We start from the raw sequence: 25,658 nt of genomic DNA on the forward strand, positions 1-25,658 counted from the left end.
TCTTTATCTTTTCCTGCAACTCTATCTCGGTTTTGCAAATTCTCAAAGTGTTCCGCCCATCTCTCTTTGACTCTTTCCTTATCACTCATTGTGGCCCCGTTCCTATCTTGGAACAAGTCCGGATTGACTACTCCCTCTCAATTTATTAACATACCAGTACAATATTTTACTATAATGTCATCTAGCTGCATCTTCCAGATCCTCGACTATTTTATCCATGACCTCCACTTCACACCTCCTTAGTTCATATTTTAATGCTTTCTCCAATTTCTTTACATTCCTGTGGTTTTGATATGATCTATCACTCAGATAATTCTTGTACAAGTCCCTTCTCCTGTTCATTAAACATAAAGCTTTTTAACTAATATTCCTAGCTGCGCTCCCAACGTTCTTCCCTGAAACACCATCAGCAACTTCACAAATTATTTTCTTAAAATGATTCCATCCATCTTCAACATTGTCAAATTTTAAACTCTGAAGTTTAGCATTAAACTGTTCCTGGAAAGTTTCTCTCAAATTCTCATCCTGGAGTCTACCAACATCATAACTCTCCAGGCGGTATTTACCCTTCAGAAATTTCTTCTTTAAATTAACCCTAGACACTACTAGATGGTGATCTTTACTTTTAACGTCAACAACAGCACTCCTATATAGCCTAGTATCTTGTACTGATCCTGCCAATCTTTGGTTTACAATAACATAATCAAAAAGGTTTGATGTCTTACTATCACGTGAAACCACTTTAACTTACGGGCCATTTTATGACCATGCACTGCATCAGTTATAGCTAGATTGATGTACCTACAAAATTACAGCAGTCTGTAGCTATTACTGTTTCCTTTTCCTACACCAAATTTACCTAGGCTAGCATACCATCTATCCCTATTTCTACCAACCTAGATGTTAAAATATCTTAATAAAAGCACCATATTTTCCATACTATAGGCAGCGCAATAGCGCTACCTAAGTAAAGAGCGATGTGGGCACAATGTATTTTTTTTTTCTTCACTTTGTATCGAAAAAGTTGTCGTAGAAACTTCGAAAAACACCCATTCGATTGGAAATTGAAAGGGCTAGTGCTGTTTTTAATAGTCGAAACTAATTGGAGGACAACTAACCCCCTTCCCACGCGAAGCATTTCTCCAATCACCTCCAATCAAAAATTTAAGATAGCCATTTTGTTCAACGTAGTTGAAAGGTCTGGAAATTGTCTGCTTGAGGATGACACCCCTCCCCATAGCAATCAGGGCAAGGGTTGTAAGTTATGCCCTGGTAGCAAAAAAAGTTTTTATAGAAAGGGTTGTCGTAGGAACTTAGGATGGGGATCGTTGGATTGGTAATCAGAAGTTCTAATGCCCTTTTTTAAGATTCAAAGTGATCGGAGGGCGGATGACCGTCCCCCTCCACAGCTCTTATTTTCCCGAAATGCATCTTATAGAAATTTTGCTATGGCCATTTTTTGTCTTAGAAACTTCGGAAACGGTTCATTCGATTGGAAATTTAAAGGGCTAGTGCTTTTTCTTAATAGTCAAAAGCGATAAACGGCAACACCCCCCCCCCCCTCCAAGCCATCAATTCCAAAAACACATCTAATCAAAATTGTCGGATAGCCACTTCGTTCAGCATAGTTGAAAGGTCTGGAAATTACGTCTTTGAGGATGACAACACCCCCTTAACAGTCCTCAGCACAAGGGTTGTAAGTTAAGCCCAAAGGGCAAATAAGGTTTATAAGGAAAGGGTGGTCGTATAAATTCTGATGGGGCTCATTGGATTGGAGATCAGATGTTCTAGTGCCCTTTTTAAAAGTCAAAGTGATTGGGGGGCAGCCCCCCCCCCCCCGTCGTATTTTACCCATCTGATAGAAATTTTGAGATAGCCATTTTTTCAAAAATAGTCCAAAGATCATATAACAAGGCTTTTGAGGTTGACAGAATCCCCCAGAGTCTGGGGAAATGGGTAAGGGTTTTAAGTCATGCTCCAGGGGCATACACAGTTTTGATGGAAGGGTGGTCTTGCAATTTTAGAAGAGGCTCATTTGACTAGAAATGTATAATTCTAGTTCACTTTTAAGAGTAAAAATGATGGAGAGCAACTAGCCCCCCCCCCCTGACATCCTGTTTTTCCGAAACGCATTCAATTTAAATTGTGAGATATCCATTTTATTACCAAAAGTCCGAAAATCATATAACAATGTCTTCAGAGTGGACATAGTCCCCCACAACCTATTGGCTAGGCTTGTAAATCATGCTCCGGGGCATATAAAAGTTTAATGATGTGTGAGTTTTAATGGGTATAGTATAAACTTTGGACCGGATGGAGCTCATTTGATTAGAAGTCAGAAGTTTTATTGCCCTTTTTAAGAGTCAAAAGTGGATGGAGGGCAATCACCCCCCTAAAGCCTATCATTCCGCAATACACTGAAATTTTAACAGAGCTATTTTTTCAGCATTGCTGAAAGATACGTTAACAATGTCTTTGGGGATGTAAACCTGCCCACAGTTCTCAGGACAAGGAGTGTAAGTTAGGCAATTCGTTCATTGTTTACACATAGTATTTGTTATCGAGAAAGGTATACATACTACAACTTTACTTTCCAAATAGACGAAGGGCATTCAGGTGAGCCTTTCAGAGAAGTTTTATGGAATGGGTATCGCATAAACTTTGGATCGGACGGAGCTCATTTGATTGGAAGTCAGAAGTTTTAGTGCCCTTTTTAAGAGTCAAAAGTGGATGGAGGGCAATCATCCCCCTAAAGCCTATCATTCCGCAATACATTAAAATTTTAAAAGAGCTATTTTGTCAGCATTGTTGAAAGATACGTTAACAATGTCTTTGGGGATGTAAACCTGCCCACAGTTCTCAGGTCAAGGAGTTGTTTACACATAGTATTTGTTATTGAGAAAGGTATACATACTACAACTTTACTTTCCAAATAGACGAAGGACATTCAGGTGAGCCTTTCAGGGAATGTTAAGGGGAGTGTTGAACTAAATCAAAACATGCTATGTGTATATGGTTTGTCAAAAGGGCGTAACACAGGAATAACTGAGTATATTAATTTGGAAAATTCAGGAAATGATAAGGGAGATGATCAAAAAGGCGATATTTGCATGCTACCATTACTACTACAATTACCACCACTACTACTACCTTGCTACTCCGTTTACAGTATTAAGGGGAAATTTGAACATAATCAAAAGACGCTATGTGGATGCACATTGCCGAAATAGCATATCTCAAGATTGACATGGGTATTACGTTGGAACTCTCAGAGAATGCTCAAAGGGGAAGATCATCTCACCAAAAGGCAATGTGTGCACGTTACTGCTAATTCTACTGTTACTGCTACATTTACTACTACTACTACTACTATTGCTTCTATTGCAACTAATTGTAAGTTTGATAGCAAACTTTAGAGGAAATTTTCAAAAAGTATATGAATGTACAGGTTATCAAAAGGATATATAAGCAATGTCATAGCAATGGCTGATTGTATCAATTTTACACATCCAGAACATGATGAGAGAGATGTTCTACTGACCAAAAGGCAATGGGTTAATACTACTGCTGCTATTAGTAGTACCGCTATTCAATACTATTGCTAGTAATATCAATACTACTACTGTGACTACTATTACAACTATGCCTAAGGGTATGAAGGTGAAGTTATCAAGGAATTTTGAAGGGGGGAGGTGAACTGAATCACAAAACGCCATCTTTTTGCAAGTTGTCAAAAGGATGTCACAGCAAAATCTTTAAACAGTTTGGTTTGTGAAATTGAAACTAATAGGGCTTGTTCTGGGTGATGTTGAACTAACCAAAAGAAAATATTTGCATCCTAATGCTACTGCATCTACTGATGCTACTACTACTGTTACTATTTCTGTTACTACTACTGCCACTAAAGCTTAGGCTACTACTTTCAATTCTACTGTTACTATCACTACTACGCTATTAAAACTAAGAGTATTAAGGTGAAAAATTTGGGATATATAGAAACTGTAAGGAACTAATTCAAAATACATTATACCCACACAGGTTGTCAAGGGGACACATAGAAAAGCTTCAGGAATATTTGATGGTATTAAGCTGAAAATTTCCGCGTGTGTTGAAGGGGACGTTGAAGAAACCAAAGGTGCTATGCGTATATTGCTACTAAAACTGCTACAACTATTGCTACTGTGCAAGCTAAGGTATTAAGGTGAACAATTTATGGTGTATTTAGGCGGATTTTGAACCATATCAAAATAAACTACGAGCATATGGGCTTTCAAAAACGTGACTAAGCATTATCTGAAGAACAACTTATATTAGTAAGTTAGACTTTTTAGGGTAAGTTGTGTGGGATTTTGAACTAGCCAGAAGGCACTATGTCTATACTTTTAATACTACCACTACAGTTACTATAACTAATGAATTTAAGGGTAATAAGGTGAAAATTTTAGGGAATGTTTAGGAGGAGTTTCAATTAAACGAGAAAACCCTATGCATGCGAGTTTTCAAAAGGAAAAATAAAAAATATCATAGGCAACACCACTCTATAATAGCCAAAAATGTCATTGAAACTTTTAAAGAAGCTAATTCGATTCAAAATCAACAGTTCCGGTGCCCATTTTAAGAGGTCGGGTTTGGGGAAAAAAAGAGCGAACTAGATCTTGCAATTCTTTAATTTCCAATCAAATGATCCCTTTTGAAGTTTCTACGACAAAGATTTCAATACAAACCTTATATGCCACCAGGGCATTACTTATAACTCTTGCCCTGAAGACTGTGGGGGGAGTGTCCTGCTCAAAGGTATAAATTTCAGAACTTTCAACTGTGTGGAACAAAATGGATATCTCAAAATTTTGATTGGATGTGTTTGGGGAAATGGTGGGCGTGGAAGGGGTGTTAGTTGCCTTCCAATCAATTTCGACTATTAAAAAGGGCACTAGCTATTTCAATTTCCCATCGAATGAGCTCCTTTTTAAGTTTCTACGACAACGCTTTATATAAAATCCTTATATGCCCCCAGGGCATAACTTACAACCCTTGCTCTGAGGGAGGGCTGTGAGGGGTTGTCATCCTCAAAGACCTAATTTCAAGAACTTTCAACTACGTTGAATAAAATGGCTGTCTCAAAATTTTGATTGGATGTGTTTGGGGAAAAGGTGGGCGTGAGAAGGGTGTTAGTTGCTTTCCAATCACTTTCGACTATTAAAAAGGGCAACTAGCCCTTTGAATTTATAATCGAATGAGCCTTTTCTGAAGTTTCTACGACAACACTTTCTGTAAAAACCTTATATGTCCAGGGCATAACTTACAACCCTTGCCCTGAGGGCTGTGGGGGAGTGTCCTCGTCAAAAACATAATTTCTCTCTATAAATCAACTCCACTTAATAAATTAGGTACCTCAGCTTTTTGAGTGGATTTGTTTTTATAACTGGCGGACGTGGAAGGGGCAGTCGTTGCCCTACAATCACTTTCGACTATTAAAAAGGGCACAAGTCACTCCAATTTTCAATTGAATGAGCCTTTTTCAAAGTTTCTACGACAACTTCTTTGATACGAAGTGCCCTGGTCTAAAGGGAAAGAAAATAAATAATACATTGTGCCGACATCGGTCTTATATGCCCCCAAGGCATAACTTAAAACCCTTTCCCTGAGGACTGTGGGGGAGTGTCCTCCTCAAAAACATAATTTCTATCGACTACGCTGATGGAAATCAACTACGCTGAACAAAGTGGCTATCTCAAAATTTTGATTGGATGTGTTTGAAGAAATGGTGGGCGTGGAAGGGGTGTTAGTTGCCTTCCAATCACTTCCGAGTATTAAAAAGGGTAGCCATTCCAATTTCCAATCGAATGAGCCCGTTTCGAAGTTTCTACGACAACTCCTTCGATACGAAGTGCCCTGGTATGGAAGAAAACAACAAAAATAAATAATATATTGTGGCAACATCGTTCTTTACTTAGAACGTTTTTTCATCGTTTTTTGCAACCTATGATTCTGGCCAGTGATTCTAGTAGTAATTCTAGCTCCGAGGCATGTTTTACAGCCTACATTTTCAAAACTAGCAAATTGAATAGATTCAGATTACGTTATTGATTCTGGCCGGTAGGAGACAAAAAGTAACAAGAGGCAAGGAAAATGTAGATTTATAGCCTACAGTATCGCTACTAGCAGGTTGATTCATTTCGAATGTGATATACAGTGGGTCTATTAGTACTTTCATTTGCTTAATTATTGAAAAACCCGTTAAATCGACACAAGACAAAACGGAGTACTAAGAAAAAAGGAGAAAAGAAACAGCAAAACTAAACTGACAGAAAAAAAGGAATCCAAAAATACGAAATGAAAACAAGTGCAAACAAAATCGTTGAATGAGAAGGTAGGACGGTCGAATAAATTAACTTTTCTATTATGCTTCGCTATCCGTCTAGCGACGGTGAAGTCACAATTAGCAACTTTGAATTTGGCAGAGACTTGCGTATCTCTGTACCATGGAGGCAGATGAAGCAAATATTTCGTAAAAACAAAAATAAATTGATCTAATTTTGTTAGGTTTAGTGAGAGGCTTCCAGAATGGAAGAGTATATAGTATGTGAGGAAAAGCGACAACATTGCATAGGCTTGCTAGAAGCTGCCGGTTAAATCAGAGTTTGTATGATAGGAGCGTAAGACGCTGAAATTCGTCATTAAGAATTTTTCGGCTGTGGCGGATTGACGAATCTAAGGCTAGACCTAGATAAATGAGGTGATCAATAGAATGGACATAGCGAGAACCAAGGATTATGGTAGGAACGCGGGACTCAATTTTCGAATTAAATAGGACGATATCAGATTTGAAAAGTTGAATTGAAGTTCAACTGTCTGAAATTCAGCTTCAAGGATTTCGAAAATTTTGGTTGTCCGTTTAAGAGTTCGGCTAAGGTTCAGGATGTCGTCCACATAACATACCAAATACAGGATAGTAGAAGACAGAATCAGCGAAGATTGACACAGATCTTGAGCATCTAGTTCCCAATAATTGGAGAGAACGTGAGAGGTGACTGCTCCTTGAGTGACACCTTTTTTGGCTGAAATAAGCCACCTGCACAGAATGGAGAATGAACTTTTGTCAGGAGGTAGCTTCAGTCAGACCTGTGACTTCGAACACAGATTCCAGAGAAAGCGAATTACAGCTAAATTCAATCCACGTTTACGAGCCTTAAAGAAAAATTGCTGCATGTACTAAAGAGTCGATATGTAAAAACGTATTAAAATGCAGGTTTAATGTCGAGTCCGGCCAAGGTAAGGCTCTTCCTAAAAAATTAGTCATCGATTAAAACATTAGGAACGACGGTTAAGGGCATAAACCTTAAAGCACTTTAGCTTCAAAGTATATTTGTAAGCCTGCAATGTTACAACTAGTAATTTGAATCGTTTCGATTGTTATGCCAGTAGTGGTTCTGGCCGGTGCAAGATTAAAATGTAAAAAGTAAAATGAGGCAAGAGCAAAGAAAAATATTAATCTACGTAAACTTACAGCCTGCAGTATAGCCACTAATTGAGTGTGATATCTAGTGAAAATTCTGAAAAGAATTACAAAACAACCATAAAAACTTACTTTTTCAAACTTATTGAAAAAAAAAATTCAGTCATCTTGAGCAAACTTCATTCACATGTGAGCTACTAGATGGCAGTTCTTTAGTTGTATTTTCAGATTTTTTATGGAACATTAATGACTTTGTGGAACATGTATGGTTGTTCAACCGAGCATTTAAAATGCTGAGATTAGCCTTAGGCGTTCTTTTGGAAAACAGGTAGCATATCCTGCTCAGATATTTTGTTGTTGTGGAATTGTTGGTTCCAGACACTGAATAAAGATAATTTACAGTAAGTTCACCGCAAACGATTTCTGGCTCTTCATTCTCGGTGCGTACAAACAGCTCCCCCCACATACTCTTTCATTAGCGGGTTACTAATGTTAGCATGTGTCAGCGGTCCAATTTCCCTGGAACACGTATTTTGGCAGAAACTTTCAGAAAAATGCCTTTGAAAACAAATCGAGACTTCGAAACCTCCTAAGAATATCAAATAATAACATTGCACTTCTAATTACCGATTTTCATGTATGTATTGAAATATATTAATTTAAAATTAGTTTCTTTAAAATTTAGTGTTCCAACGTTGAAGCCAAGTTTCGCGTTCAAGAGAAATCTGACTTGTCTACCCGTGAAAAGATCTAATGTCGCTTATGTTTTTACGTTATCCGGAGCACTCGCACCTCGGGTTTTTATAATGGTTAAGATAGGGAACGATCATACTGTCTATTATTCATATACTGTGGTTCCAGACGACTGAAAATTGCTATAAATCATTATACAGAAAACTTTGATCGTAGGTTGCAGTTACTAAGTTGTAGTTGATACGTAAGTTGTAGTCGAATTTTTTCGTCAATTTGAAATTTATTGCCCGTCTTTTAAGTGCAGCAGGTTCAATCAATTGGTTAATTCTGTGTTAATAATTCTAGATATAATTATAGTATATAATTCTAGCTTTGGGGTACGTTTTACAGCCTGCATTATCGCTACTAGCGGGTTCAAACTGTTCAATTGTGATATCGTTAGTGATTCTTGTAAGTGGTTCTAGTACTGATTCTAGCTTCAAGGTACAGACTTGGGAGTGTTTTAAAATCTGCATTATCGCTATTACTGGGTTGAATCCGTTCCATTGTGATATGATTAGTGATTTTCCCAAATGATTTTAGTGGTGATTCTAACTTCAGCATGTTTTACAGCCTGTGTTATCGCTACAAGTGGGTTTAATCAGTTCTACTGTGGTACCGTTAGTGATTTTGGCCAGTGATTATAGTAGATTCTAGTTTCAAAACCTGCATTTTAGCGACTAGCGGGGTGAATCAATTTGGTAGCGATGCCGTGTGATTCTGCCGAGTAGGAGGCCAAAAAGTTAAAAGTAAAAACAGGCAAGAAAAAAAAATATAAATTTGTTCAAATTAACTGCCTGCAGTATCGCTACAAACAGCTCAAATCAGTTTCATTGTGATATCTAGTGATTGCAGTAGTAATTTTAGCTTCCATGTATGTTTTAGAGCGTGTACTATCACTAATAGTGGGCTAAATCAGTTCGACTGTGACACCACTAGTGATTCTAGCTAGTGGTTCCGATAAGGATTCTAGCTTCAAGGTATATCTTACAATAAGTATCGCCACTAGTGGGTTGCATCATTTCGATTGTTATATCATTAGTGGTTCTGACTGGTAGGAGACAGAAATTCCAAAAGCAAAAAAGGAAACAAAAATATTAAGCTACGTAGATTGACAAACCCTTAAGGAGACTCGGTATGAAGCTGCATTCTCAGAACCCATTTGAAATTTTCTCAGGATCGCCTTCCGTTTTCGCGAGGAAAGTGACATCTGCAAAAAAAGAAGAATAGCTAAAACACTATAAAAAAAACAATATAAAAAGAAAATGACAAAAAATAATGTTGAAGAACTCGAAATTCATCGAATAATAATGAGTTGCAACAGAAGCGTCCAGCTAAAAAAAAAATACCAGATAAAATAGTGATTTTTAAATGAATACATCCTTTTTACAATTTGCTTATACATCAAGAATATAAGCAATTAAATCAAAAGCTGTATACGATCATGCAGGTTGTCAAAATGAAATATCTGCAATTTCTTAGGGACAGCTGAAGATATTCTATTGAAACTTCCAGGTGATCTTAAGGGTCATGTTGAGCTAAATCAAAGGTTCACGTGGGAAGCCGACTTATCGCAATGGCCCATCTGAAATATCTCAGAAAGGTCTAAGTGTTTAAGATAACTTTTATTTAGATGAAACATACATGTCTTTATTTAGTTGAAATGTGGACGAAATTTCTTTCAGATTAAATACACACGTTTCTAAGCATAAAGCACATAAACATACAGCATTCTATACCTCCCGCAAGGGACTATAGCCAGGAACGCAGAGTGAAAGAAATTCAAAAGGAAAAAACAAAAGGTTTCAATTTAATATCATTAGCTGTTCCTTAGACATTGCAGATACACCATTTTAACAACCTGATGGAAATAGTATCCTTTTACTTAGTTCATCATACTGCTAAAAATTAGTTGAAAGTTTCAACGTAATACCCTTAGCCTTTACCGAAGTATTGTAGAAATGCAATTTGAAAACCTGGACACTAGTGGCCACACATACTGTCTTTTGATTTAGTTCAAATCAAATACTTTTACTAACATTTTCCAAAAATCGTCTGCTGAATGAAATTAGATACCCTTGAAGGCCGAAAATCTTGAGAATAAATAGGAGGAGTTTCAAAACACAATTTGTTTGTTGATAAAGAAGTTGATTCCGAGCTTTTAAAGGAAGAGCTTCACGTTTGACAGCTGTGAAGTCAGTGTGGGATTCTTAATTGCTTCAGATTAAATGCTATAAATTGCTGCAGAAACACTAAGATTTTGGGTACTTGTATATTATAGCGACCATGCTGTTCTTGATCTGTTGTAAAACCTGTTTCTCGGTACACCTGGAGATAATTAGCTGAGTGACATAAACTACTATACAGGTATATTTCAATTAAATATTCAATATATATAGTTTGTTAGGTTAGGTATTTAATATAATGCGTTCTGGGCTACCTACTTTCCATGGTTCTCTGTTGTAGTTTCCACAATTTTGTAACTAAAGTATTACATTTTCATCTTATTTTGGTATATTTCACATTGACTTCACTTCTGAGTGTGGTCGCTATACCCCATAAGTACCAGAATTTGTATACCATGGGACGGAGCTCCATTCGATGACTATGGTTCGTTTAATAGGACCATTCGTGATGAGATAATTGTCCGTTTTCTGGAGTGAGAAATGACTTAGATAGGTCAAGCGTTTAGGAAAAATGTCTTTAGGGTCTAATTAAATCTTAAAAAAACATTTTCCATATGAATGAATCTCAGAAATACCCAGACTCCATAACCATAATTGTTTTACATTTTACGGCAAAAAAATTAAATAAGATTAAAGCTAATATGCAAAAGAGATTAAAAAACTGCCTTTCGTTTCGCTGAGTGAAGCTCGTTCCCCTGGTACAACACATCAAGCGAATAATTATCCCAATTCACGGAATTACGCCGATGAGGCTAAACCATGCCAACTCGAGTGATTAAAGCAATTATTCCATTGAGTACTTAGCCCAGGGACACCAAAAATAACGGTATAACTTGATGAATTCAAAATTCGTAAAATAAATGTTGGTCTGTGTTTTAAAGAAGGTTGAAGTTTCTGCAAAGTTAGATTTTCCATTATTATTTTAGTATTGAGCTGCCAATTTGACGCCCAGAAGACCTGATCTTCAAAATTAATATCTTTATACTTAAATGATAAATAACACTACAAACCTTGTCTTTTACAGACGACACTTTTTTCAACATTTTTTTCCCATAATAAATGAATGTGTCCCGTTTCCGAAATCGGGGAGTAGACGAAAACGCCATATCTCCATGACTTCGCAGTAGCTCAACATTTGCTGGAAAAAAAATACATAATAGAATGTGTCTGGGAAAGGAAGGAGATGAAAATACACACACTTTCATGAATGACGTCATAATCGTAGGCTGTAACCATATGTTGCGACAAAGTAGATATAAAATTAAGATGTTAGCTATAATAAAATCAGTATATTTTACATAAATGATTAGTATAGTTCATAATAATAGCATAAATTTACAACAAAATCCCTTCACAAGATTAAGAAGTTGAATACAAATTTTGTCAGGTGTGAGGATTGTACCCACGACTAAGGAGCTGCTCGTATTGACAGCTAGTCTCGAGACCTTGAGACTACCTATCCACGTCGCCTGGCCTACTCCAGTGCCCTCGTCCACTTGGCCAACCTGACATGTTGAAATGTAATATCTAACAGTAACGTCATTATGTTTTGTTTTACAAACGTTATTGCAGCCAAGATACATACAAAAGGCACAACTGGTAATTTAACATGTAACATTTTCGCCATTCTGCCATGGGAAAAAAGAAAACATTCTTAAGCATTTCGAGAAAACAACTTTTTATTAAAAAAAAATCTTTCGATAAGAATTGCAGGGCGTAGCTGAATAATATAACTTTATTTATTATAACATATTTCGGATTGATAAGAAGAAAAGTCTTAGAATTCAGATAGGAATACAGAAGCAATGATGGCAGCTGTAAGAAGGGATCTGAAACGTGGGTGCTTTACGAACTTCACAAACATAATTAACATTTTAACACACTATATCGTAGTATATTCAATGTTTATGCACCGTAACCTTAAAAAGATCATCTAAACGGGATTTTCACAACGTTCCAAAGAAAACAAAAAAGCCAAAGTCCATAGTCGATTAGGCTAGAAAGCAGTGCTAATCGAAAAAAAGATGAATTCCTAAAACAAAACATCGGAAAAATTGACACAGTTAGCAAAAATTACAGGAAGCTTATTTAGACTACATCGAAACAAAAGTAAGGGAGTGCATTTGATTATTCATTTTTGCGTGTTTGCCAATATAGCATAACCAATATAGCATTGAAGTAGATACATGAACTTTTTTTATAAATTAACTCTATTTTTAGGGTAAATGATATTTTTAGAGCAGCTCGGGGAGGTTGGATGGGGAACATTTACATTTTGGACCCGATAAAATTGAAACTGCTCATAAAAAGAAAATCCACAATCTCATCAAAATTGGTGCTTTTTACCTTAAATTACCTTAAATCGCAGCTTGGAGCGAATTTAAGGATTTTGCATCCTTGTAATGCTCCGTGATGACATCTAATGGCTTGTTTTTTTGTTGTTTTTTTTGTCGTGATTCGCTTGCTACATTCGGGTTGTAGACTCAGCAGCTTCCCAGTTGTAGAGGAACTACTGCTGTTGCCAATCTTCGTCAAGTCTTCGCTTGAAGGCAATCGTCGAGTCTGCAGACACCGTATCTTCAGAGAGCTAATTCCACAAGTTGGTTATTCGTTGGCTGAAGAAATGGGTTCTCTCTCGGATAGAAGAGTGCTTTTTTATTATATGACCCCGAAATGCGAATTCGGCCCTCCGGGGCTTGTGATAGCCATTTTTTGAAATAAATATCTTATCCTATCTTATCTTATCTTCTTGAAAATTTTCATTGAATGTCCTCTTGTCACAAGGAGTTCTGGGGGAGCAAGGAGACCAGGAAGAGTATTTTTTGAAATAACTTTGTGGGTTAGAATCACGTCGCCTCGCTTCCTCCGGTATGTGAGAGTAGGGAGCTTCAGATGACGCAAACGCTCTCCGTATGGCACTTGTTTGAGGCCATCAACCATCTTAGTTGCTCTTCTTTGAACTTATTTTAGTATTTCCCTGTCCTTCCTGAAATAGGGGGGACGCCAGGGACATTCCAATCTCAAGGCGTGGATGAACCAGTGCCTTGTACAGCTTCATAAATACTTTAGGATGCAGGCTAGAGATAGTTCTTTTAATAAGTCCAAGGGATTGGAAGGCAGAAGAAGATACAGATTTTGCATGGGTACTGAAACTCAGCCGATGATCAACAATGACTCCAAGATCTCTTTCTTCAGTAACTGCAGAGAGGTGGTTAGCTTGGAGATGATACTGCTGATGTGGATTATGTTTGCCAAATTGAATGACATGACCTTTTTCAGCATTAAAGGAGAGGAGCCATTTATCAGCCCAGCTTCCAAGAATATCAAGGTCCGTTTGTATAGATTGGAGATCAGATGGTATAGCAACTTTGCCAACAAGTTTTGAGTCATCAGCATAAAGTGTGAGGAGGTTCGAGAGAAGGTTTGGTGCATCATTAATATAAAAATTGAAGAGACTCTGCCCAAGGATGGTCCCCTAGGGGATGCCAATTAACACAGTTATGGATGACAATAAATGAGGAACACCTAGAGAATCATAGACCCTGACGGCTTTTGTTCTTTCTGATAGCAAACTCTGTATCCACTGCACAGTAACACCATCAACAGCTGCTGCCTTCAGTTTGGCGATCAGGAATTCATGAAATACCCTGTCAAAAGCTTTTGAGAGGTTTAGGAGTGTAGCAATAAAATGGCTGTGGCAATTGTGGTAATAAAGATTGACCGCGTCAAACGTAATATTATGCTTTAAAGCAGTGAACTTACACCTTATAAGTTCTCCGATAGCGCCACTTATAGCGCTAAAGACTGTTCCATATGTAATATTATGCTTTAAAGCGGCGTACCAATCGTACCACTCACCGAAATAAATTAAACAAACTTCTTAGCTTTAGTGGGTTATAAATTCTCGGGCTATCAATTTGGGAGCGCAGCTCGTTTCTTCGGGTTATCACCGCGGTAATTAGCTCTCATATTAAGCCCAAACCAGAGTCAAGGCAACGTCATCAATGAACGCAAGCAAACTAATTACCCGCTGTGCGATCAGATAGAGACATATAGATAAAGCAAATACAAATAGAACCGCAATAGTTTTATTGAGACTTACTATTAGGTGTACAACAATGCTTTGCTTCAACTGACGACAATAGTGGCTGAGATAACAATAATGACCAAATCACTACAATGACTGCGTCACAATGATAATTCTGACAAACGAATGTCCAATAATAGTTTGAATTGCAATGCCTGAATGCCTCAAAAAACACTTTTCTTCACTATATCAAATTAATCCTGCTTCTGAGTGATATTTCACGATTGGCCCAAGGCCATTGGAGGGGGCCGCTATCTTGTAATTCTGTTTAACAACTCACTGCATTATGTCGACCGTTCATCCATTAATTTTTTTTAAATATTGTCGATGATTTAAAGATTGATACAGCTCTAGTAACTTAAGCTTCCCGAGAAACTTTTTATCTAGCATTTTTTTTTATTACCAAATATCTTAGCTAAATTCGAAATCGAACAGTGTCATTGTTTGGCTGAGGCTAAAACGCAGTTTTTCTTTTTGCTGATTAAGAATTTAGACTCTTGGAAGCGGGATTTGAATTTAATTAGGGGAAGTTTAATTTATGTCGGAATTATCTTTAGAAAGAAAGAATTTTATTTCTTGTATTTTAAATATATCACATATTACTCACGGTGCAGGAGCACCATATCAACAGGAAATCCTCGATCCAGCAGTGATGTTACATACTAGTATGTCTGTATTAGGTTAGTGTCGACGGATCTACCAGATCTGAAGCCATGTTGAGAAGGAGTTAGTATGTTGTTAGTTTCAAAGGGCTGAATGAGAGCTCTATTTACAAATCTCTCGAGCACCTTTACGACCGCAGAAGTGATGCTAATGGGACGGTAATTTTCAGCACAATCCTTCGGGCCTTTTTTGTGGATTGGCGTGACATATGACGTTTTCCAATCTGTAGGTAGCTCTCCGTTTTTTAGGGACAGCTGGAAGAGTCTGCACAGAGGAGAAGCGAGGACATTTCTACACTCTTGAAGAAGCCTTGGGCGTAGCCCGTCAGGTCCTTTGGACTTGTTAACATCGAGTTTATCGAGGCTAGATAAGACCATTTCTTCAGTAACTAACAGGCTAGGCATTGGGTAGATACAGAATGTGATGGTGCTGCAGGGATGGCTGGACAAGACCGGGTGGTGAAAGCGGAGGCAAACTGGACATTTAGTAAATTAGCTTTATCTATCGGCGACAAGCGCATTACCACACTATGTTTGAGGTCAGGAATGGTGTGACGGTTAGGACTTTTAGCAGAAACATGCCTCCAGAAGGATTTGGGGTTTGCCTTGATATCAGTGGCAAGCTTCTCCTCATATTCAGACTTCAGTTTCCTAACTGATTCCGAGACGAGATTCCGAGATTTCGCATACCTTAGCCAATTTTCCTGTGTTTTTTTTCTTTTTGTACCTTTTCCAAGCTATGGCTTTCCTATTGATAGTCCTTTTTGTATCCTTTGTGAGAAACGGAAGTGTTTTTGGTTGTCTTTGATAAATAACACGGGAGTGCTTCTTTTCTGTTGACAGGAGAGTTTCCTTGACATTCAACAATGACATGTTGATATCAGAAGTAATGAGCTCTGACCAATTAATTGATACCAATTCCTGCTGTATTTCATGATAGTCAATAAAAGTTTGAGGGCGCAAGTTAGTTTGAAGACGACTATTCATAGACAGCACAAAGAGGATAACTGAGTGGTCGCTGTTGCCAGCTGGAGGAAGAAATTCATTTCTGATGAGAGAGTCTGGGTCACTCAGAATTACAAGATCCAACGAGGAAGGGTTCTGGTCACCATGGTGCCTTGTGGGTTTTTCAACCATTTGGTGAAGGAAATTGTCAGATAAACAAGACACAAATGGTGAGTCCCCACTGCCAGATGCCGGATGACCAAGTCCATCCACCCACTCAACCGAGGAGAAATTAAAATCGCCAATTATTATCAAATCAGATGCAACCGTTTGTGATACCAAGGAAGCCATTCCATCAATAATTTTTTAAAGTGATGATTCACATTCTTCAAGACTGGGTGCACTAGGGCTTCTGTAAATACACCCAATACAGACTTTTTTGTCATGAAGATTAATATCAAGCCATACACTTTCAACCCAAGGTACATTAAAAATAGGAAGGTTGATAACACTAACCTGGAAGCCTTCTCTGACGTAGACACCAACTCCTCTTCTGCAGTTTGGCTGTCCTAGATTAGTGAAGCACTGAAATCCAGATATCTGCAGCGAACTCTCAGTAGAAGGAACTGCAATATACTTTGGCAGAATCTCCGCCAAACCGGCAATATCTGCTGCCTCTTCTTTTAAGAGCACTTGGGTTTCCAGAAGCTTGTTTGTAAGAGAGTCAACATTGCTCGAGATGACACGTAGGGTGTTATTTTTCCGAGACTTTTGTGACATGCCGTCTAGCGGCAGAGGTCCAGGAGCTGCAACTGCGATAGACACAGGTGGCGTGGAAATAAGTTCAAAAACGGCACTTACAAAACTCGAATTACTCGAGCTATCACATGACAAGAAAAGTTCACTACGTAATTGACTAAGTTCATTTTCTGTAGAGGATACGCTTATTTCAACAAAGTATTATGAAACAAAAAAGATAATTACAAGAAAACAGGGCCATTTATTGGTGAGGGACAACCTGTTAGATTTTCATCGCAGACTGGTTTGAGGCTGGCTTCGGAGTTTTCCAACTATGATGAACAGCTACATTTTTTGACACTATTTGTCCTTTGAAGATGATGAGATATGTTTCGCCAGCATTTTTTCGCCTCTTTAGCTCATTTACAAGAGTTTTACGTTTGTTACGCTCTGCCTTTGAAGCATCACCACGAAACTGAATGTCTTCGCGGAGTTCACGAGAATGGTTGGTGATTGTCCTTTTGATATCAAAACTTGGTGCAGAGAAGAGGATAGGAGGCGGGCGCGCACTTGCAGACTGTGGGTTTGCAGGGGTGGGTAGTCTTCCCACATTTGTAATACGTATGTCCTGAAGTTTATACTTCTGGCTAAGGTACGACTGGATGTAGAGCTGTTCGTCCGGTTGTGATGGGATACCATACGCAACTATATTAAGAGCTCTGCGCTGCCTATCCCGCTCTTCAGTGAAAAGGCGCTGGACCTTACTGTCAAGATGTTGAGAAAAATCATTTTTATGCTAGCAGTCTCTTGTTGAACAAGGGTCTGAATCTCAGCACGCACATCAGAGATTGAGCATTTATCAGCGACTTGATGTTCAAGAGCGGACACCTGTGCTTTAATATCACTGATTGACTTTGAAATTTCAGCTTTCAATGTAGTTTCAAGGTTTCTTACTGAGGACTGCACGATATCTTGTATAACAGCCTGGGGCGGGATTTTGTCAATGATTCAGAAGCTATATCCAACCAAGAGCTCCTGTGGGGGCCTGTGATATCCTCTCTTACCTCCCCTTCTACTAGTGAATACAAGCTTGTCTTTACACAATCTTTAAACCATTGCAAGTAGAGAAGGGGTGGAAGTGGGTGTCTTTTTCCCTTTACAATTAGACATAGGCTAAGTGGTAGTAGCATCAGCGATGACAGCATCGGTAATAATTGGTGAATTACTCAATGTATCGCGAAGTGACAGGTTGCTGTGACAGTGAAAGGTATACTTGACAAAATTTTCATAATTTGGCACAAGTATTTAGGGGCACCTTCCCCAGTTTTACAAAGAAGCCTGAACGACATTGAACTACCCGAAAGCAAAATTATAACAATAGTTTTCACTCCCTCAACGAAATTGATTGAGTCAACGACTCCTTATGAACTAAAAGAAATTTTAATCTCCCTTTCTTCCTCTCCACAAAGTTTGAACTGCCTCCTGACTTTACACCCTAAGACTTTATGTGAGGGGCTAGTTACAAGTGTGTCTAAAAAGAATAAGGATCCCGCGCTATGCAATTCATATAGACCCATAACCATATGCTCTGTTCTTAGCAAGTTACTTGAAAAAATCATTTACCCGTTTCTGCGTGAAAAATGTGATTTTGGGGATCATCAATTTGGTTTCAGGCAAGGTTTAGGAGTCCAAAATCCACATTCTGTGTTCTTGTCTATAATGGAACGTCACAAGATGATGAAAAGGAGTATGTATGTATGCGCGGTTGATATAGCTAAGGCTTTTGATTCAATTCTGCATCCACAATCTTTAGTTGCTCTGTTGAATAGCGGAACTAGCGGCTTTATTTGCGCGTGCCTTTGGAATTGGTATCAGAAATCAATAGTCCGGGTCCGTTCTAGTGACGGTTTGACATGTCCAATTCCTGTAAGGCACAGGGTAAAGCAGGGCTCAGTTTTAAGTCCGTTAATATTCAAAAATGCAATTAGAACTGCGACGAGAAACATCCCACCCTATATTATTGATGGCCATATCGATATTAGTCACCTGTCGTATGCAGATGACATACTTCGTCTCGCTGATAACCTGTCATCAATGGAAAGGGCTTTTGAGGCTCTTCAGGCTAGTTTGTCTAATATTGGCCTTGCTATTGAACCGTCGAAAACTGAGTTTATGAGAGTAAACCAGAATGAAAAGACACATTCAGAATCCCTTAAAGTAGGATCGATCACTTCCTAAGTCTGATTCACTCAAGTATTTAAGTGCTCATTTTGGGTCATCGATAATAGCGACACGCACTCTGGTTATTAATGAGTTGAAAAAGAAACTTCGCAAAACATATGGTCTGCTAGCAAACGTTAAAGGGCAATTTGAATAGTATATATTAGGAAAGCTCTACAACTCTATGTCTGCACCGCACGTGTTTTTTCTAACTCCATTTTGGAAACTTTTTTCGTCAACAGAAATGAAACAAATTAGAGTTCAATTTTACCGGTTTGCTAAATTCTTTATTGGTATTCCTCTATGGTTCCGTAACTCATACATTTGTAAAAAATACCATGTCTTTGATATATCTGAGAAGATGGAAGAATTATCGGCTCGATTTGAAAACCGTTGCAAGAAAATATCAGACTTTCCGCTTAGCCATCTTCTATATACGGTAGAATAGAATTTTAGTCCCCGGTCTGAGCAGTCTTTTATGTTTTGGCTGTTTTTCTCGTCAGTGGTGGTTGTCACTTTGTTGTATAGCTGATGATTCTTCGTGTTTTGCTCTTTTCTCTTTATTACTCCTCTAGCGCATTATTGTTTTAATGTAGCGAAAAAGAGTAACAAATGTGTATGTGTTTTTTATAATCACTAAACTGATTCTTCCACTTAATACGAATACGAGAGGAGCCATACCACTTTTTTAAAACCAAAACTACTGGTAGTGGGACATTATTCTTCAGAAGCGCAGTCATAGCCCAAGAATGGATAATTGAATCATACGCCGCCACAAAATCTAACGCAAGTGTATAAACTCTATCCCATTGCTTACAAAAGGATATTATTCTTGAAAGGAGGGTATGAGCAACATCCATGCTTAAACCCTTGCGGAATCCAATTTGATTCAGGCCTTGGTTACAAGACTCCAGATACTTTAATAAAACTAACTCAAAAACTTTGCTAATCTGGCACGAAACAGTTATCGGCCTATAATCAGAACATCGATTCGTATTCCCTCCTTTTTTTGAAAGGGGTGAAGTGGTAGCACGAAAAAAGCTAGTTGGAAGAACTTCAGATGAAAGAATAGTAAAAAGAGTAGCGAGGAGAAGGATTGCTTTGGGGAATGCCCATTTTATATGGTTTGAATGTATACCATCATGATCAAAAGAATGCTTACTTTTTAGAGCATTAATTGCTACCGTTACATCTTCAACAGAAACAGATATTTTACTATTTGGGTGGGGCTTTGAAATTTCTTCCGATAATAAAGAGTCAAGCCGTGATTCAACTGCCGGATCACCGGAGGAAAAAACATGATTATAATGAGTTATCTAATCATCTAGTTTCAGAGAACTATTAGAATCTGGTGAACAATTATTATTACGACGTCCAGAATTAACCAAACTCCAAAGCTCATTCTTATCACTAGTAATCCTTGAACCAATTTCATCTTTTATAATTTCATTATGCAAACGCAACTCAGCCCAAAAAACGCGTTTAGTTAATTTCATACCATCATAAAATGGTTCAGATCGCGGTTTTCCTGCGCAATTCCAAAGGTAAAAAGCTAGAGATGCATTCTTTTGGCTTTGCTTTAAAATCGGGTTAAGGTTCCAACCTAAAACATGAGATCCACGACGGAAAGAATCAGCCGTAAATGCTTTATTAGCCCTGACTTTTAAACTATGAACAATTTCAAGGTAAAATAGATCAATATCAATTTGATCAACATCCTTAGAATAATTTACAATTATTTTAGGTAAAAGAGCATCTGATTTTTCATGATATTTGCACATTTTTCCCGATCCCAGATCATTTTATTTACAATTTGACTAGAACGATGGATAATTCTAAAAGATGGAATTTGAATATTTAAATGAAAAGAAAGGTAAAAATGGTCACTAATAGGCATACCCAATCCAACATGAACAGGCTGTGGCAATAACGCTGCATTTGAAACAAGCACATGGTCTAGATTAGAGAAAGAACCAGAATTATGGACATACGTAAAATCCGCATCTTTTGAAACTATAGTAAAAACCGAAAATAAAGATAAAAGAGCGGAGGAGCGGACATCAGAGATAGCAATGTTGCAGTTAAAATCCCCGCAAATAAGCCAGTGGAAATCTGATGGAACTTTCGCCACAAATCGCGATAATTCTAAACATGCAAAATTGAAATCAAAATCAGAATCAATAGCATGAGAATTTGTTGGTAAATAGCACGAGAACAGCAAACGATTAACAGCAAACACTGAAACTGGAATATTCTCTTGAAGAAAAATGCAAACGCCTCAAGATGGGCGTCCACCTGTAGGTGTAGCTGGAGATATAAAATACTTAAACTGCTGCGACAGACTCGACAGAAGACTAGTAGAGTGGTCGAAAGGTGATGCTCTTGCAGACACAAAATATCCAGATCGCGCAGCATAGACTGCAATACATGTTGTTTATCACCAAATCCATTCAGATTCAGAAATATATTATTTGCACTAATCATTTTTTATTCTTTGCAGCTTTTTCGGTTAGCCGTTTGCAGCGAAAGCTAAATCCAGTATGCTCATGAGATCCACAATGGAAGCAACAAGGTTCATTCTGGCAAGGGTTGTTCCTAGAATGAGAGTGTCCACTACCAAGACACTTGAGACAACGTTCCACGCTAGAGCAGCCCGACAATATATGCTCTAGCGACCCGCATTTGTAGCACATTCGCGGTAAAAACTTATAATCAGTAAGCCGAAAAATATAAATTATAAATTATATAAATTATAATTAAAAATTAAATTATAATTATATAATATAAATTACAAATTATATATATATATATATTATATATTATATATATATATATATATATATATATATATATATATATATATATATATATATATATATATATATATATATATATATATATATATATATATATATATATATATATATATATATATATATATATATATATTTATATTTATATATATATATATATATATATATATATATATATATATATATATATATATATATATATATATATAGTTTTATGCATAAACACTTATTTTACATTTTTTATAATGCCACGTTTTAGTTTTATATCGGGCCAAAGGCAATTTTTCATTAAAAAAAAATATAAAATTAAGTAGCCCACCTTTTTTCGGGACTCTCCGCCAAAACCATATAGTGAGAGGTAATATTAAAATAATTCCAAGGCCAATCAGTACTGCATTGAGAACCTGCAAAATGATATGAATAAATGCTCCGTACGACAGTCAAGGGAAACTTCGAGCAGCTTTTAATGGTGTGAGAAATTTTCTCTTTCACTGGGAAACAAGTACTGCAAACAGCTTGCTGAGAACAAGATATCTTCTGAGCAGAATTTTTTAGGCATAATGCTTCCCCTGAAAGCATCAAGGAAAATGTTTTTTTTTTCTTTTTTTTTTTTTTAGTGGCTAAGTGGAACTCTGTACAACCAAATATAGCTTTAAAATTTGGAAAAGAACCGGAAATTCAATTATGACTAAAAAAAGACCTAGATATGCAATGGTGCAGTTTTGATAAAAAGGCCTATAGACGTAAATGTGATTTTTTATAGACTCCAAAATTTTGGTTGAATAAAAAAGACAATCTAGAAATTAAAGGTTTTGAGATATAAATATAGCTCAGAAGGGTCAGGGGACACAGGAAGTGGCGAAAAATGTAAATTTTTTGGTACTTTAAACACTAAAATACTGCTCAAACCTTGAAAAACTAAATTTTTGGAGACAAAAATATAGTTTATCTAGCAGATATAATTCTATTTCTAAATTCTTGTTTGTTTCCTTTCAATCCATCTCTTCAAAATGTGTAAAAATTCAATTTCTAAACAAATACCATAAAAATCAATCAGTAGCACTTAAAGCAATTTAAAATTTGAAGCAAAATTAAGTTTCAGCAGTATTTCATAAACGTTCATTAACGCAGTTAAATATTACCATGATGAATGTTCATTAACGCAGTTAAATATTTACCACTATTATTACTAACAAATCACTGCATCACCGAGTCACCTCGGGCCAACAGAGCTGCCCAAGATCCTCCGCCATCCAAAACCAGCCAAAACTCTATTTGTGACGCTTTCCCTAATGCTAATTTCGTTTAAATCTTTACTTAGTATCCCTTCCCGTGCCATTCAGAGATGGCCTGCTTTTCGTCTGGGCCTAGACGGATGGCTGAAAAGCGAAATATTTCGCAATCTGCAATCCCTCATTCACAGAACGTGTCCTATCGATGTAAACCTTTCTCCCATTATAGCCCATAATTCCTCTGGGAAAGATCTACCCAATCCTCTTCTCTCTCCTGAAGCACCTGAATTTCACAACCATACTGGACCACTTTTATCACTGCAGCTTCCAATAATTTAAGTTTGGTTTGCAGATTTGACTTCCTTTTCTCCCAAAGTTTTCTCACCAACAAGAAAAAAAAAACTGGGCCTCGGCTATTCTACTTTTAGCAATTTTATTGCATCGACCATCTCTACTAATAATAATGCCCAGGTAAGTGAAGCTATCCTCTTCATCAGGTGTGCGTGTAACTGAACCCCCGTGTAACAGAACCCCAAGCAACTGAACCCCTGTAATTGAACCCCCGTGTAGCTGATTGAACCCCCATTTTGTTCAGAATAGTCAAAAATTTAATAAATATGTCTTTGAGGATGACTTAGTCCCCCACAGTTCCCATGCTAAGTGCTGTAAGTTATGAACTTTACCCAATGTTAACATATAGTATTGGTTATTGGGAAGTATACAGACGTTTTCTGGAGGGATTTTTTCTGGTTCGGAGGGGGGGGTGAGAGGAGGGTGTTACGTGGGAGGATCTTTTCATGGAGGATGTTTTCTTGGGGGAAGGAACATTTCTATGAAGCCTGATTTCCCAGCATTATTAAAAAACGATCAGAAATTAAATTAAAAAAACAAGATTTTTCAACTGAAAGTAAGGATCAACATTAAAACTTAAAAGAAACAGAATTTATTACGTACAAGAGGAGGCCCCCCCTAGTCAATACATCACTCTTTATGCTAAAGTTTTTTTTAGTACTTTCAAAAGAGCTATCTATTCTAATTAAATGGCCTTTGTGTTTCCTAGCTGCTGATGTTGCCAACAGACCCAAGCCATCCAATATTTCACAAAGAACTGTGTCTTATGCAATTGATGCAGAGGATAGTTCAAACCACTCAGAGGCAGAACTAGGGTGTTTGATAACTTTTCAAGCTCTTTTAACATTAGTGTCTGCTACTACTAATCCAGAAGTAGTAAGACCCTATCCAAAAGCTCCACAAAAAAAAGCTGATGCTTTCAAATGAAAGAAGGGCAAATCTCAAGTTCTCAAAGATACACCAGTTAAAAATGCCTTGATTGAAGAGCTGTCAGCTAAGAAGAAACAAAAAATTGGAAAGTCTTTTTTTAGTGGGATGAGAAACACCAGTAAATCAAGCCAAAAGACTACAGAAGTAAGGGTACTTTTTGCCAAAGCTGATGCAAGCTCTGATATTTAAAGAGAAATGGTCTATGATGATGACTTGGATCTTGAGGCTGATATGAATGACATTCCAACTGAAAAGGACAAAATCAGTGTGGGTGATTTTGTTCTTTTGGCATTTGTCAGCAAGAAGAAGACAAAAAAACTTTGCAGGGGAAGTGAAGGAAGAAACGAGCAAGGGATATGTTGTGACCATCGTTTGTAGGAAATCTCCCACATGGAAATTTGTTTTCCCAGAAGTAATTGACAAGGCTCTAGTCCCTCAAAGTGATATTGTGTTGAAACTCCCAGTTCCCAGGACCTCTGGAGGGACTAAACGTGCTGTAAAAGCACTAATGTTTGATGTTTGTCTTGGGGACCACTCAGTTGAATAAGCCATATATTTTTCAGTTTTGTTGTACTTGAAGTTGAAAAAAATGTATTTGAAGCAAAATATACACCATGTAAATGAAATAAGACTACTACTGTAATTGTGTCAGGTCTCAGAAATAAAACGAAGATGACTCATTTTGTGATCAACCTACCCCATGTCCATGACCAACCTGCCCACCTCTGGGCCACATTGGTCACTTTTGACCTCACCTGTTAAAAAGGTTGGTGACAAAAAAATAATGGACATATAAATCTAAAAAAAACTCAAAGAAGTTAGAACAGTGATTGCTGCATCTTTCTATGTCAAAACCATTATTCCAGCCTTCATACTTTGGCTAAACTTTTTATTAGAACAAAAATATGCCCAACCATCCCCAGCCTTCCCTACCTGAACAATGACTCACCCCTCTCCCGACATTATAGCTTATATGCAATTACAGATCACCAAACATAGCCTAATTTCATTAAAAATAAAACAAAACAACTTGGTTGAATCCAGTACTGCCACCATGTGGCATTACTTTTTTTCCAACTGAGAAGCCTAAAATATAGTTATTGATACTTTTAAATCAATTAAAAAGTATCAAATCAATTAAACAGCTACTCAGAATTTTATATTGATTGTAAATTTGTGCTCTTTGGGGTAAAATTGTAGTTTGGTGCCCCAAAATGGCAGAAAACAAGATTTTCCCTGGCCCAATCAGTATGGTCACTTAAAAAAGACCTTTAAATTAACATTTGAATGAGCTCCCTCCCATTTA

General features: G+C 37.3%; 1 protein-coding gene across 1 annotated transcript in view; it reads right to left on the reverse strand.

The window, feature by feature from the left end:
- The window catches only part of LOC148956923 (neuropathy target esterase sws-like), a 142,241-nt gene that overhangs the window by 109,364 nt on the left and 7,219 nt on the right, over positions 1–25,658 (reverse strand). Inside the window, 3 exon segments of the mRNA XM_089087769.1 lie at positions 9,309–9,398; positions 11,385–11,512; positions 22,159–22,243. Coding sequence (XP_088943895.1) covers positions 9,309–9,398; positions 11,385–11,512; positions 22,159–22,243 — 303 coding nt within the window.

Source organism: Artemia sp. Qi Xiang Cuo, chromosome 1 (assembly GCF_049724085.1).
Source record: "Artemia sp. Qi Xiang Cuo chromosome 1, ASM4972408v1, whole genome shotgun sequence".
NCBI classification, from domain to species: Eukaryota; Metazoa; Arthropoda; class Branchiopoda; order Anostraca; family Artemiidae; genus Artemia; species Artemia sp. Qi Xiang Cuo.